Raw genomic sequence first — 15987 nt, 5'->3', positions numbered from 1 at the left:
TAAAACATAGACAAATGGTTAACCAAAACAACTTTCACTCAGTTTGTAGTGTAAACTATACAGATTCATATATGGTGTTATGTGTCAATTTCAACATATAAATACCACGCAATACAAGTTATCACAAAGTGGACACTCCGCACTTAACACTAAGGGTGCTGTTGCAACATCTGCCTTGCATTCAAGACATAATATTAAGAAAACAAAAAACCCAAGATATGCCAAATGGTATCCCACCAACAGAAATATGCAATGCTTGACCATCACATTTCAATGTCTTCAAGATCAGGCAGAGGAAACCGAAGAATTGCAGCAATGCCACTTATCTGTGCTAGCTCTGTCCATCAGCAACAAAATGACAAATTGAGTTCTAAACAAATACATAAAATACCGAAACATAATCTTCCTACACGAGTTTCATACTTTCATTTACTACCAAAAAGTGGTGCATAAATCTTTAGTTTTCGTTTAATTAATCTATTGGTCCTTATAATTTCACCAAATTTATAATTAGGTTCTTATACTTTTTTTCTTTCAATTGAGTCCCTACATTATTTTTAATTTTGCAATTAGGTTCTTGTCATTGTAAAAAATGTTAGAGCTAACGGAATATTTCTTTGCAAATTGAAGGTACCCATAATTAAAAATCTAATTAGATCTTTGATCATATGTTTTTTGAGAAGAATATTCTGTTAATTTTAACATTTTTGACACGAAAATGACTTAATTACAAAATTTAAATGTAGTGTAGGGACTGAATTGAAAGAAAAAAATATAGGAACCCAGTTGCAAATTTAGTCAAATCATAGGGACTAACAGAGTAATTAAACCTTTATATTACTCTCTCTGTGCACACTTTTTTTTTGGAGATACATATCTCTTTTCACTTTTATTTGTCATATTTTACTATTTTCGTACTTGGATAAAAGTTATGGGAGGGAGCACCATCTTAATAATTTTTCCTTCTTTTCAATACTACATGCTTTTCGGTTCATGGTGTTCTAGGAAAATAAACAATAAAGTAAAACCACTCACGTTCTCCAGAGACATGCAAGGATGAAAATACATGGACAGTGCCTCCTGAATCCTTAACTGAGTTGACCAACTCAACAAACTTTTGTCTTCTTGCTATATCTGAATTCCTGTAGCAAAAAGCATGTACATTAAGGTTTAAGGCACAATTTTCCAATGTAAACTTGAAAGGGCATGGAGAAAGACACTGCTGAAAACATTCAGTTCAGTTATAATGATATATTGCTTAGTGATTTATAAAATTGGCACCTGAAAAGATCATCAGTAATAAGAAGCGTTTGCACAGCTAGTCGTTCATTGGCAACCTCAACATGTTTAACTCCATAGCAAGCTCGGGCTGGATCCTGAACAAACCCAACAATATTCAATCAAGATTTCCTTGATTTTTCAAAATGGATGCGTCAGCTTAAAGGATGCGCATGTGCAGTTTTGAGATTAAAAAAGAATCAACGAGTGTAATTTTAGTTATCACTTGATACAAAATAAGAATGAAAAGTGAAAAGGAAATTTCATGGAAGATGACAAGATGTATTTCTCTTAATGTACTAACTTCAGTAAATCTAATCATTACAGCAATTTATGATGCAAGTACGTAGAAGGTCAACAGTTTTTTAGTCAACAGTTTTCTACTAGGCATAACATTTCTATGAGCAAATAGAAGTTATATGTAGATCCTATTGATTTTTACCTAAGTCTATAGTATCTCATCCTATAGATGTTTAAGAGGAACTAATACTAAAGTCATTGAGAGCAAGAGAATTTTTCATATAGGAAATTCAATATTCCAATCATAGCATGGACAAGGCAACAAAAGAAAACAATTTCAAAAGAATGGGACCTGACATTTGAAAGCATGTCATAAAAATCCTTCATAGCTCGAACCTAAATAAAAAGAGAAAGCAGATGGTTTAGTTCCAGTCTCAACAGATAATAAAATAAACAATATTTGGAAATTGTTGAGCAAGGCCAAATCGATAAGTGCATTATGTTCAATAATTTGGCTATCATGGTACCTCTTGTGCTGCCTTAGTATCTTTAATCATATTCATGACATTTGGAGCATCAAGAACCTCCTTTAAACTATGCCTACAGATAAGAAATTATGAAGTGAAAGAAACGAGATTTTAGACTCCAACAATTATATATGGAGTAGATATGAACGCAACTGTTATGAAGGCGCAGTTAACCAACTACTACAAAACTAGGAATAGATAAGAGAAGAAAAAGTGAGGAAGCAAGCATACTTGTATCCCGAGGTTGTGTGCACAAGAATAATCCTCGACTTGTTTTCAATAATAGGACGTAGCTGTCTTCTTTCTGCCTCCAAAAATAAGTGACGATGAAACTGATCCTGAAACAGAAATAAAGGAAAAAATTATTACCGCTACAAAAACCTCTACCAAAATCCTGCTAACCCTTTGCATATATACAAGAAAAAAATAATAATGTTACTGATAGAAATATTCAATGCCTTGTCAAATTTGTAAAACTAAAATGAACCAGCAGGGAATGATGGCAGACCTTTGTAAATCCTGGACTTGCAATTACAGCGCAGCGAACCACATTGAAATCTATATGTTTCAAGAAAGCCTAAAACAGATTGGTAGAAACCATTATTATACTTGTAAATACTCTCTTTTATGCTTTTTTTTAATAAAGAACAATGATTATAGAAGCAAACAAAGACATACAGCAAAAATGAAGGATAAGATATCCTCCAAGCAAGGCACAATGGGGGGGTAAAAAAAGCAAAAAAATAAAATAAAAAACAAACGCAAAGCTATGATAAAAATAGATATTTGGTACATTTCCATGTTCTGTATTCGTTGAATTTACCTGTAAAACATTTTCGAAGAACTTATTCAAAGCCTACAAAAAAGAAGTAAGGCACTTTAGAATATGCTCAAGTTATCGAATTCATCCAATGACATATCTTGCAATAGAGTAAGAGGACTTACTGACTCATAACCAGCAATAGCAGGTCCATGCTTGCGAGGAATTGAGGTTTCTATCCGAGAACGGGTAATAGTCATACTATGACATCAATCAAAATAAGACGAGTTATCTGATTGAAACAGCATGATCACATGTCAAAAGTTTGAAAAGAGTATCAAAAAGAAGATCATGAGTTGGGGATTTGAGTATTATGGGGTGCCCAAAGTCCCACATAAGAACTAGCTTTTAGGGTGTGGAATTCTTGATGTTGTATTAAAGAGAATAGTTCTTCCCCCTTAAGAACTAGCTTTTAGGGTGTGGTTTCTCACTTTCTTTAGGTACTTAACAATGCTATTAGAACCGTGGTTCCCATCACCATGGAAAGGACTATCTATAGGCTAGATTAAGGCAAATACCAAATCCTGATAGCCGGTAGAGAAGTGGCTACCACTAGGTCAGTGACAATAGAGTGAACCCGCTATGGACGTCGGCTCTCCAAGGGTGGTGTATTGTTAGAGACATGGGTATTATAGGGTGTTGTATTAAGAAGAGTAGTTCTTCTTAGTGTATTATGTTCCTCAAAGAAATCAAACATATACATCCATCTATAAAATGCAAAAATAATTGTCCAAAGTTCCAAACTATATTTAGATGTATTATGTTCCTCAGAGAAATCAAACACATACACCCATCTATCAAATGCTAAAATAATTGCCCAAAGTTCTGAACTATCTTCTCTAAACAGTACTATAATACTGATCGTGTGAATGAAATCTATTCAACTGAAAATTCTCAGTACCTTCTACCAATAAGTAGGATATGGGCTAGTCCTTCTTGCATCAAAACCACGGCTAGATCAGCACTTGCACCGGGATCTGCAAAATATGCATGGACTTTTTGTTCACCATAGCAATTTACCAATATTCACACCAAGAGCTTGTTGGGTGCCATTAAATCGTTAGAAAAAGATTTTTTTTCCTGCTAATGAATTTACCAATATTCACACTGGTATCTAAAATATCATGGTACTTAGTAATAAAGAGTTTGGTTTTGATTGGTAAATAATAATATATTCAGAGAAAAAAGCATTTTTTCCCGCTGGAAATACAAAAGTCTGATTTAAATTGCTGCATGATTTAAGATATGTTTTAATCTAATCATATGAATATTTTTCAAGACTAAGAAAAAGAAAACATTTTTTCCCCGCTGGATTGTATACAAAAGGATGATTTAAAATGCTGCATGATTTAAATTTGCACTAATGAAGAAATATATTCAAATTATTAGTCTTTGGTGACTTTCAAATAGAAAACATCAAACTTTTAAACTGTAAGGAACCAATTAAAAATTTGGTGAAATTATAAGGATTAATAGAGTAATTAAACCTAATATCTATTAAATTTTCCAGATTCAGATTACACACCAGAGGCCTGCTGCAGTACCTCCAAAGCATAAGAATCCCAAACCTCCTACAAAAGGAATATGTAATATTCAGCAATCATAGTTCTTCAAAAGAGGGAAATAAATTACAGATCATAGAGATTTCATCAGAATTTCATCTTTGATACACACAATGCTAAAACATAATGATTTTGTTATAAAATAATAAAAACCAAAAATCAAGGAAGCAAGCAAAAGATCTAGCACATGTATTATAACAGAGAAGAAAGCCTGATGGAAAAAAATCAGAGAGCAATACCTTTCTAAGCACAAATGGTCGCTGTAGCTCGAGTTCCAAAGTATGGAATGCTCCTATCTGCACAGTCAGTTACAAGGCTGATAACTAGAATTCAAAAGAATCAATTAAGAGTCAAAGCTGGTATGGCAGTTAAGTACCTTAACATGTTCATTCTCTAATATGTTCTTTCCACGAATTCGCAACATAGAGCCTTCTTTGTCATAATCTGCAACCTGAAACACAACAGAAAGAACACAATATTTGTCATTGGATTGAGATAAAGGGCAGAATATAGCAGCCTATTTGGTTTGATGCCTACTTTCATTCTCAGATAATAGGTTTTCAAATTTCATTATTAATCACAGAAAGGTCCTTCATTGAGATAATGACCTTAGTTTTCAATCATACATTTCAAAAAAATCATGTAAACAGTAAACTTTGTACCTCTTCAACTTTAATTTCCAATTTGAGCTTGATCCGTTCTGCTTCCCGTCCACCAGAAGCTGCTTCTCTAAGAACCTTCCTATTAACAAAACAAACAACACTTCCAAATTCAGATTCTCCATATAGATCACACAAAGAAAACCATGACAGAGTGCAAGTGAAGTACCTAACAGTAACCGCCATGACAGAATCACCTGGAGCGATCAAGTTATAAGCATACCATAGATCATCCGAATCTACTGCCACCATCTGCATAATCAATCAACAATTGAAATAATTAAATTCAAAAATTCAAAGCATTGAGAGAATGAATGAATTGTAATTGAAAGAAATTGCACCTTAACGCTACCAGGTCCATTACGTACGAGGTCTTTCCGAACGATCTTCATGCCCCTTCCTGTCAGCTAGCGAAGCTACTAAGTTATAGTTGAAAATAAGCGAAGAAACTATTTGTCAATCCCTATGACGATTGCTCCCAACTCCCAGCAAAATTCCAAAATCCTTCGCGGGCTTTTGTAATGGGCTAAATCTATGCTGGGCCTAGGCCGACATATCCATACACAGGTTTCTGATTTGTCCACGTTTTTGTTACTTGAAACGTGCATCCTTAGATGAAATACTCAAATTGCTTTACAAAAAATATTAAATGAGATCTTTAACAAATTTTTGCCAATGAGCCTTGGCTTTAATGGCATATCTTCCTCTTCTCATTTCAAAAGTTTAGGGTTCAAATTCTAGAAAATGTAATTGAAGAAAAATGTGATAAAATGTGTGAGGAGTGTGTGGGTGTATTGTATACCTAAGATTTGGGGTTGTCCAATTTATTGGGATACTTAGAATTAGGAGTTGTCCAATCCACTGATATAAAAAAAAAATTTTATTATTTGAGGTTTTTATTATTTGAGATCTTTAAGATGATTGGTTTCTCTGGAAAGAGTATTAATTTGTCTTATAAAAATATCTGTTAACGATCTAATTCTTTTATAATAAAATTTATTAGAAATTTATTTATGTAATATGCATATTAAAAATTTATTGAAAGTAATAGAAAAAATCAATCTATCTAAAAGATGTAATTCTAAAAAACTTTTAAAGTAATAAAAAATTATTAGAATCAAAGTGTCTAATGTAAAATTTGTTAATAACTAATTTAAATATGTACTCTTTATATTATTTGTGGAGAACTCTCTAGCCAGTTTAGTCTTGCGTTTATGTTCGGGTATGAGTGAAGAAAAAAAGAAAAAGAACTAGGTTATTGAGACTTCTTTGCTATTGAGTTTTCTTTTTATTATGTGAAGGAATCGAAGAAATTAGTCTGGCAGTGCTTGAAAAATCATCAATATATATATATATATATATATATATATATATATATATATATATATATATATATATATATATATATATATGGGTGAATATTCATTCTGACCTCTCATAATTTTTTATAAGGATCATGAGACTTCAACAAAAGAAAGCATAATTTTCAATTTTTGATTTTTAACTTTGTAAAATTGGTTAATTTTTTTGTCAATGATCTCTCTATTGAGTTAAAAATATATGCCTATGTGGCACGTTAACTAATTGATCTCTGCCCATTAAATACGAGTTAGGATTGATAGATATTTTGGTTGGAGGCCTTTGTGATTTGGAATAATTGTCAAAGATTGTTCAGGACTTTTTATTTATTTTTTGTTATATTTTCATATACATTGGTTGTATTTATTGTGTAAGAATTGAAAAATATTAGTGAATAGAGGATATACATATTAATAAGCATGACATTTGTTGTAAAATAAAGTTGTAAAATAAATATAAAATAAAAAAGTATGAGTAGAAGACTCTAGTACTACAATTACTATCTCAATATAATAAAGATGATTAATATATTTATTAATATTATATGTAAAGAGTAATAGAAAAGAGTATTTAAAATACTTGTAAAATAAAAGAAGAGAGGGAATAGTAGTAATAATATAAAGAGGGAGAGAAGAGTATTTGTTATTGATGTGTGTTGTTATATGGAGGCTTAAGCCTCTATTTATATGTGTACATGATAACATATTTCAAACTATAATAAATAAAGTCATTCTTGATAGACTAAGCTTCATTGGAAATGGACATTCACATAAGATCTTATCACAACACTCCCCCTTAGATGACCATTTAGGATTATTGCCTCGTTAAAACCTTATTAAAGAAAAATCCAGTGGAAAAAAACATTAGTGAAGGAAAAAGAGTACAATATCCTTTAGTGATGGGGACTGCCTCATTAAAAACATTGTCAAAAAAAACCCAATGGGAAAAAACCTGACCAAGGAAAAAAGAGTACAGTCTCCCCCTCTTGTCGACATCATTTAACATCTCGAAATCGACGCATCCCAATCTCATGTACCAATCTTTCAAAGGAAGATTTTGGGAGTGACTTTGTGAATAAATCTGCCAGATTGTCACTTGAGCAGATCTGTTGGACATTAATTGTTCCTTGATTTTGAAGATCATGAGTGAAGAAGAATTTGGGAGAAATATGCTTTGTTCTATCACCTTTGATATATCCGCCTTTGAGTTGAGCAATACATGCTGTATTATCTTCAAACAGGACAGTTGGAGCTATCTTATGGTCAATTAGTCCACATGATGACATAATATATTAGATCAAACTCCTAAGCCAAAACACTCGCGACTAGCTTCATGTATCGTGAGTATTTCAGCATGATTAGAGGAGGTTGCAGCAATCGTCTGTTTCGTGGACCTCCATGATATAGTTGTTCCACCATATGTAAACAGATATCCTGTTTGAGATCTCCCTTTATGTGGATCAGACAAGTAGCCAGCATCTGCATAGCCAACTAGTTGTGACTTGGATCCATAAGGATAAAACAATCACATATCAATCGTTCCGTGAAGATATCGAAAGATTTGCTTAATTCCACTCCAATGTCTTCTGGTTGGAGAGGAACTATACCTTGCTAGTAAATTCACCGCGAATAATATGTCAGGTCGTGTATTATTAGCAAGATAGATTAGCGCTCCAATTGCACTAAGATATGGTACTTCAGGACCAAGGATATATTCATTCTCTTCTTTAGGACGGAATTGATCCTTCTCCACATCCAAAGATCTTACGATCATTGGGGTACTTAATGGATGTGACTTATCCATATAAAATCTTTTCAAGATTTTCTCTGTGTATGTTGTTTGATGAATAAAGATCCCATTTTTTATATGCTCGATCTGCAGGTCGAGACAAAATTTAGTTCTTCCAAGATCTTTCATCTCAAACTCTTCTTTTAGAGTTTTTATAATAGTTGGAATCTCTTCAGGAGTTTCAATGATATTTAAATCATCAACGTACACAACAATTATAATGAACCCAGATGCAGATTTCTTTATGAAAACACATGGGCAGATATCATCATTCTAGAATCCGTTTTTGGCCAGATACTCAGTAAGACGATTATACCACATTCGTCCAGATTGCTTTAGACCATATAAAGATCTTTGCAACTTGACTGAGTATAACCCTTGCGAATATTCATTGGATGGTTTATATATCTTTAATCCTTTAGGGACTTTCATGTAGATATCCCGATCTAATGAGCCGTATAAATAGGCTGTTACCACATCCATTAAATGCATATGCAGTTTATGATATGCAGATAAACTGACCAAATAACGCAATGTTATCGCATCTGCTACAGGGGAATACGTTTATTCATAATCTATACCGGACCTTTGTGAAAAACCTTGTGCCACAAGTCGGGCTTTATAGTGCACAACTTCATTTTTCTCATTTCATTTTCTCACAAATACCCATCGGTATCCAACAGGTTTTACATCTTCTAGTGTACTGGTGGACAAAATTGTGATCCTCTTTGTATTTGCATGAGATTTAAAAATTAGCTCTATTGGAATTTATGATCACAACTTCATTCAACTTAACCAGCAAGTGTACTGGGTCATCCAAGTAATACCTTACGTGAGTAAGGGTCGATCCCACAGAGATTGTTGGTATGAAGCAAGCTATGGTCACCTTGTAAATCTCAGTTAGGCAGATTAAATGGTTTATGATGAGTTCAAAAATTAACAATAAACAGAAAATAAAAAGGGATAGAAATACTTATGTAAATCAATAGTGGAAATTTCAGATAGGCGTGTGGAGATGCTAGAATCCTTTCGAATCTCTACTTTCTTATTGCTCTCATCCAATCCTTCTTACTCCTTTCCATGGCAAGCTGTATGTAGGGCATCACCATCATCAATGGCTACTTTTAATCCTCTCGGGAAAATGGTCCTATGCGCTGTCACTGCACTGCTAATCGTCTGGAGGCATCACCCTTGTTGATAGCTACATCCCATCCTCTCAGTGAAAATGGTCCAAATGCTCTGTCACAGCACGGCTAATCATCTATCGGTTCTCAATCAGGTTGGAGTAGAATCCATTGATTCTTTTGCATTTGTCATCACGCCCAGCCTTCAGGAGTTTGAAGCTCGTCACAGTCATTCAATACTGGAATCTTACTCGGAATACCACAGACAAGGTTAGACTTTCCAGATTCCCGGAATCCTACTCGGAATACCACAGACAAGGTTAGACTTTCCGGATCCCCATGAATGCCGCCATCTATCTAGCTTATACCACGAAGATTCTGTTGGGGAATCTAAGAGATATGCGCTCGGCCTAGAGTAGAACGGAAGTGATTGTCAATCACGCACGTTCATAGGTGAGAATGATGATGAGTGTCACGGATCATCACATTCATCAAAGTGTTGTGCAACGTATATCTTGGAATAAGAATGAAAGAGAATTGAATAGAAAGTAATAGTAATTATATTGAATCTTGAGGTACAGCAGAGCTCCACACCCTTAATCTATGGTGTGCAGAAACTCCACCGTTGAAAATACATAAGTGAAAGGTTCAGGCATGGCCAAATGGCCAGCCCCCCTAAAACGTGATCAATAGCCTCTTAAGATGAAGAATAAAACAAAACTGAGACCAAAGATGAAACGTGGTCAAAAGACGACTAATACACTAGTAAAAAGTCTTATTTATACTAAACTAGCTACTAGGGTTTACATAAGTAAGTAATTGATGCATAAATCCACTTCCGGGGCCCACTTGGTGTATGTTTGGGCTGAGCTTGATCTATCCACGAGCTGAGGCTTTTCTTGGAGTTGAACGCCAAGTTATAACGTGTTTTGGGCGTTCAACTCCGGATCATGACGTGTTTCTGGCGTTTAACTCCAGACAGCAACATGTACTTGGCGTTCAACGCCAAGTTACGTCGTCAATTTCCGAATAAAGTATGAACTATTATATATTGCTGGAAATCTATGGATGTCTACTTTCCAACGCCATTGAGAGCGCGCCATTTGGAGTTCTGTAGCTCCAGAAAATTCATTTCGAGTGCAGGGAGGTCAGATTCCAACAGCATCAGCAGTCCTTTTGTCAGCCTTTTTCAGAGTTTTGCTCAAGTCCCTCAATTTCAGCCAGAAATTACCTGAAATCACAGAAAAACACACAAACTCATAGTAAAGTCCAGAAATGTGAATTTAACATAAAAACTAATGAAAACATCCCTGAAAGTAGCTTAAACTTATTAAAAACTACCTAAAAACAATGCCAAAAAGCGTATAAATTATCCGCTCATCACAACACCAAACTTAAATTGTTGCTTGTCCCCAAGTAACTGAAAATCAATTAGGATAAAAAGAAGAGAATATACTATAAATTCCAAAATATCAATGAATATTAATTCTAATTAGATGAGCGGGACTTGTAGCTTTTTGCTTCTGAACAGTTTTGGCATCTCACTTTTTCCTTTGAAGTTTAGAATGATTGGCTTCTCTAGGAACTTAGAATTTTGGATAGTGTTATTAACTTTCCTAGTTAAGCATGTTGATTCTTGAACACAGCTACTTATGAGTCTTGGCCGTGGCCCTAAGCACTTTGTTTTCCAGTATTACCACCAGATACATAAATGCCACAGACACATAACTGGGTGAACCTTTTCAGATTGTGACTTAGCTTTGCTAGAGTCCCCAGTTAGTGGTGTCCAAAGCTCTTAAGCACACTTTTTTTGCTTTGGATCATGACTTTAACCATTTAGTCTCAAGCTTTTCACTTGGACCTTCATGACACAAGCACATGGTTAGGGACAGCTTGGTTTAGCCGCTTAGGCCTGGATTTTAATTCCTTGGGCCCTCCTATCCATTGATGCTCAAAGCCTTGGATCCTTTTTCTGCTTGCTTTTTCTTTTTCTTTCTATTTTATTTTATTTTATTTTTTTCCGCAAGCTTCTTCTTTTTTACTGCTTTTTCTTGCTTCAAGAATCAATTTCATGATCTTTCAGATCATCAATAACATTTCTCTTTGTTCATCATTCTTTCAAGAGCCAATAGTTTTAACATTCATAAACAACAAGATCAAAAATATGCATTGTTCAAGCATTCATTCAAAAAACAAAAAGTATTGTCACCACCTCAATATAATTAAATTAAATTCAAGGATAAATTCGAAATTCATGTACTTCTTGTTCTTTTGAATTAAAGCATATTTCATTTAAGAGAGGTGAAGGATTAATGGATTTTATTCATAGCTTTAAGACATGGTTACTACATACTAATGATCATGAAGTAGAGACACAAAACATAGATAAACATAACATAGAAACCGAAAAACAGAAAGAAATAAGAACAAGGAATGAGTCCACCTTAGTGGCGTCTTCTTCTTGAAGGACCAACAATGTCCTTAAGCTCTTCTATGTCCCTTCCTTGCCTTTGTTGCTCCTCCCTCATTGCTCTTTGATCTTCTCTTATTTCATGGAGAATGATGGAGTGCTCATGATGTTCCACCCTTAATTGTTCAACATTGTGGCTCAAATCTTCTAAGGAAGTGTTGAGTTGTTCCCAATAGTTGTTGGGAAGAAAGTGCATCCCTTGAGGCATCTCAGGGATTTCTTGATGATGAGCTTCCTCATGCATCTCTTGAGAACCGTGAAGGGTCTCTCTTGCTTGCTCCATCCTCTTCTTGGTGATGGGCTTATCCTCTTCAATGAGGATGTCTCCTTCTATGATAACTCCAGCTGAGTAACATAGATGGCAAATAAGGTGAGGAAAAGCTAGCCTTGCCATGGTGGAGGGCTTGTCGGCTATTTTGTAGATTTCATTGGAGATGACCTCATGAACTTCTACTTCCTCTCCAATCATGATGCTATGAATCATGATGGCCCGATCCACAGTAACTTCAGATCGGTTGCTGGTGGGAATGATGGAGCGTTGAATGAACTCCAACCATCCTCTAGCCACAGGCTTGAGGTCCAGTCTTCTTAGTTGAACTGGCTTGCCTTTGGAGTCTCTCTTCCATTGAGCTCCTTCCACACATATGTCCGTAAGGACTTGGTCTAACCTTTGATTAAAGTTGACCCTTCTAGTGTAGGGGCGTTCATCTCCTTGCATCATGGGCAAGTGGAATGCCAACCTCACATTTTCCGAACTAAAATCTAAGTATTTTCCCCGAACCATTGTGAGATAATTCTTTGGACTCGGGTTCATACTTTGATCATGGTTCCTAGTGATCCATGCATTGGCATAGAACTCTTGAACCATTAAGATTCTGACTTGTTGCATGGGGTTGGTTAGGACTTCCCAACCTCTTCTTCGGATCTCATGTCGGATCTCTGGATACTCATTTTTCTTGAGCTTGAAAGGGACCTCAGGGATCACCTTCTTCTTTGCCACAACATCATAGAAGTGGTCTTGATGGCTTTTGGAGATGAATCTTTCCATCTCCCATGACTCGGAGGTGGAAGCTTTTGTCTTCCCTTTTCCTTTTCTAGAGGATTCTCCGGCCTTAGGTGCCATTGATGGTAATGGAAAAACAAAAAGCTTATGCTTTTACCACACCAAACTTAAAATATTGCTCGCCCTCGAGCAAGAGAAGAAAGAAGAGAAGAAGAAGAAGAAGAAAATGGAGGAGAGTGATGGGAGATGGATTCGGCCAAGGTATAGTAGAGGGGATAGTGTTGTGTGAAAATAGAGTGGAATGGAGGGGTTGATATAGGGAGAGGGGAGAGGGTAGGTTCGGCCATTTAGGGTGGGATTGGGGGGGAAATGTTTTTGAATTTTGAAGGTAGGTGGGGTTTATGGGGAAGAGTGGATGGATGTGAGTGGTGAATAGGTGATTAGGAAGAGAGATTGAGGTGATTGGTGAAGGGTTTTTGGGAAGTGTGACATGGGGAAGAGTAAAATAGAATTAGGAGGTAAGGTGGGAATATGTTAGGTGGGGATCCTGTGGGGTCCACAGATCCTGAGGTGATCCTGTGGGGTCCACAGATCCAGAGGTGTCAAGGAATTCCATCCCTGCACCAAATAGGCATGTAAAATGCCTTTGCACACCATTCTGGAATTTAAACGCCGAGTGGTGCATGTTCTGGGCGTTCAACGCCCATGTAAAACATGTTTCTGGCGTTGAACGCCAGTTTCATGTTTGTTACTGGCGTTCAGCGCCAGCTTTTCCTCTAGGCACATTCCTGGCGTTCAGCGCCAGAATGTTGCTTGTTTCTGGCATTCAGCGCCAGTTTCATGCTCTGTTCTGGCGTTGAACGCCAGACAAATGCTCCTTACTGGCGTTGAATGCCAGTCTGTGCTTCCTTCAGGGGATGATTTTTCTTCTGCTGTTTTTTGATTCTGTTTTTAATTTTTATATTTTTTTCGTGACTCCACATGATCATGTACCTAATAAAACACAAAATAACAATAAAATAAAAATTAGATAAATAAAATTGGGTTGCCTCCCAACAAGCGCTTCTTTAATGTCAATAGCTTGACATTGCACTCTCATGGAGCCACAAAGGTGATCAGGTCAATGTTGTATAGTCCCAACACCAAACTTAGAGTTTGGATATGGGATCTTGACACCAAACTTAGAGCTTGGTTGTGGCCTCCCAACACCAAACTTAGAGTTTGACTGTGGGGGCTCTTCTTGACTCCGAATTGAGAGAAGCTCTTCATGCTTACTCTCTTTTGTCACAGAGGGATGGCCATGTGCCTTAAACACAAGGTAGTTCCCATTCAATTGAAGGACTAATTCACCTCTGTTGACATCTATCACAGCTCCTGCTGTGGCTAGAAAAGGTCTTCCAAGGATAATACATTCATCCTCTTCCTTCCTAGTGTCTAAGATTATGAAATCAGCAGGGATGTAAAGGCCTTCAACCTTTACTAACACGTCCTCCACTATTCCATAAGCTTGTCTCAATGACTTGTCTGCCAATTGTAATGAGAACAAGGCAGGTTGTACCTCAATGATTCCCAGCTTCTCCATTACAGAGAGTGGCATAAGATTTATCCCTGACCCCATATCACATAGAGCTTTTTCAAAGGTCATGGTGCCTATGGTACAAGGTATTAAGAACTTGCCAGGATCTTGTTTCTTTTGAGGTAAAATTTGCTGAATCCAGGTATCTAGTTCACTAATGAGCAAGGGAGGTTCACTTTCCCAAGTCTCATTACCAAACAACTTGGCATTCAGCTTCATGATAGCTCCTAAATATTGAGCAACTTGCTCTCCAGTCACATCTTCATCCTCCTCAGAGGAAGAATAGCCTTCAGAGCTCATGAATGGCAGAAGGAGATTTAAGGGAATCTCTATGGTCTCTATATGAGCCTCAGATTCCTTTGGATCCTTAATAGGAAACTCCTTCTTGCTTGAGAGACGTCCCAAGAGGTCTTCCTCACTAGGATTTTCGTCCTCCTCCTCCCTTGTGCATTTGGCCATATTGATCACATCAATGGCCTTGCACTCTCCTTTTGGATTCTCTTCTGTATTGCTTGGGAGAATACTGGGAGGAGTTTCAATGAGTTTCTTACTCAGCTGGCCCACTTGTGCCTCCAGATTTCTGATGGAGGATCTTGTTTCACTCATGAAACTGAAAGTGGCTTTTGACAGATCAGAGACTAGATTGGCTAAATTAGAAGTGTTTTGTTCAGAATTCTCTGTCTGTTGCTGAGAAGATGATGAAAAAGGCTTGCTATTGCTTAGCCTGTTGCGTCCACCATTGTTAAAGCCTTGTTGAGGCTTTTGGTGATCCTTCCATGAGAAATTTGGATGATTTCTCCATGATGAGTTATAGGTGTTTCCATAAGGTTCACTCATGTAATTAACCTCTGCCATGGCAGGGATCTCAGGATCATAAGCTTCTTCAGAAGCTGCCTCTTTAGTACTGTTGGATGCATGTTGCCATCCATTCAGATTTTGAGAGATCATGTTGACCTATTGAGTCAACACTTTGTTTTGAGCCAATATGACATTCAGAGCATCAATTTCAAGAACTCCTTTCTTCTGAGGTTTCCCATTATTCACGGAATTCTTCTCAGAAGTGTACATGAATTGGTTGTTTGCAACCATGTCAATGAGTTCTTGAGCCTCTTCGGGCATTTTCTTTAGGTGAATAGATCCACCTGCAGAATGGTCCAATGACATTTTTGAAAATTCAGATAGACCATAATAGAATATATCTAATATGGTCCATTCTGAAAACATGTCAGATGGGCACCTTTTGGTCAGCTGCTTGTATCTTTCCCAAGCTTCATAGAGGGATTCACCATCTTTTTGTTTGAAGGTCTGAACATCCACTCTAAGCTTGCTAAGCTTTTGAGGAGGAAAGAATTTATCTAAGAAGGCAGTGACCAGCTTATCCCAGGAGTCCAGGCTATCCTTGGGTTGTGAATCCAACCATATTCTAGCTCTGTCTCTTACAGCAAAAGGGAAAAGCATGAGTCTGTAGACTTCAGGATCAACTCCATTCGTCTTTACAGTCTCACAGATCTGCAAGAACTCAGTTAAAAACTGATAAGGATCTTCAGATGGAAGTCCATAAAACTTGCAGTTTTGTTGCAT

The 15987-nt window shown here is 36.4% G+C and overlaps 1 protein-coding gene and 1 non-coding gene across 3 annotated transcripts; one reads left to right on the top strand and one right to left on the bottom strand.

The window, feature by feature from the left end:
* Positions 1–18: 18 nt before the first annotated feature.
* On the bottom strand, positions 19–5853 carry LOC112711027 (protein PELOTA 1). 2 transcript variants are annotated; one of them, XR_003157169.3, is made up of 16 exons: positions 5428–5853; positions 5256–5338; positions 5090–5168; positions 4804–4878; positions 4667–4723; positions 4391–4436; positions 3767–3842; positions 2991–3066; positions 2869–2901; positions 2554–2622; positions 2277–2383; positions 2046–2118; positions 1871–1914; positions 1282–1376; positions 1036–1142; positions 19–337 (listed from the first exon to the last, which is right to left on the bottom strand). XR_003157169.3 is itself a non-coding variant. In XM_025763557.3 (16 exons), the coding sequence occupies exons 1-16, from the start codon at positions 5476–5478 to the stop codon at positions 264–266; spliced, it is 1140 nt and encodes a 379-aa protein (XP_025619342.1). In that variant the 5' UTR covers positions 5479–5853; the 3' UTR covers positions 19–263. The 2 variants fall into 2 exon arrangements, 1 of the variants encoding a protein (XP_025619342.1); XM_025763557.3 differs by having other exon boundaries at positions 1876–1914.
* A 9775-nt stretch (positions 5854–15628) lies between these two features.
* Positions 15629–15732, top strand: LOC112713475 (small nucleolar RNA R71). The gene has a single exon (XR_003158448.1). It is a non-coding gene; the product is annotated as a small nucleolar RNA R71 (small nucleolar RNA).
* Positions 15733–15987: the final 255 nt, after the last annotated feature.

This window comes from Arachis hypogaea, chromosome 9 (assembly GCF_003086295.3).
Source record: "Arachis hypogaea cultivar Tifrunner chromosome 9, arahy.Tifrunner.gnm2.J5K5, whole genome shotgun sequence".
Taxonomy (NCBI): Eukaryota; Viridiplantae; Streptophyta; class Magnoliopsida; order Fabales; family Fabaceae; genus Arachis; species Arachis hypogaea.
This window is presented reverse-complemented; position numbering and strand designations above follow the sequence as displayed.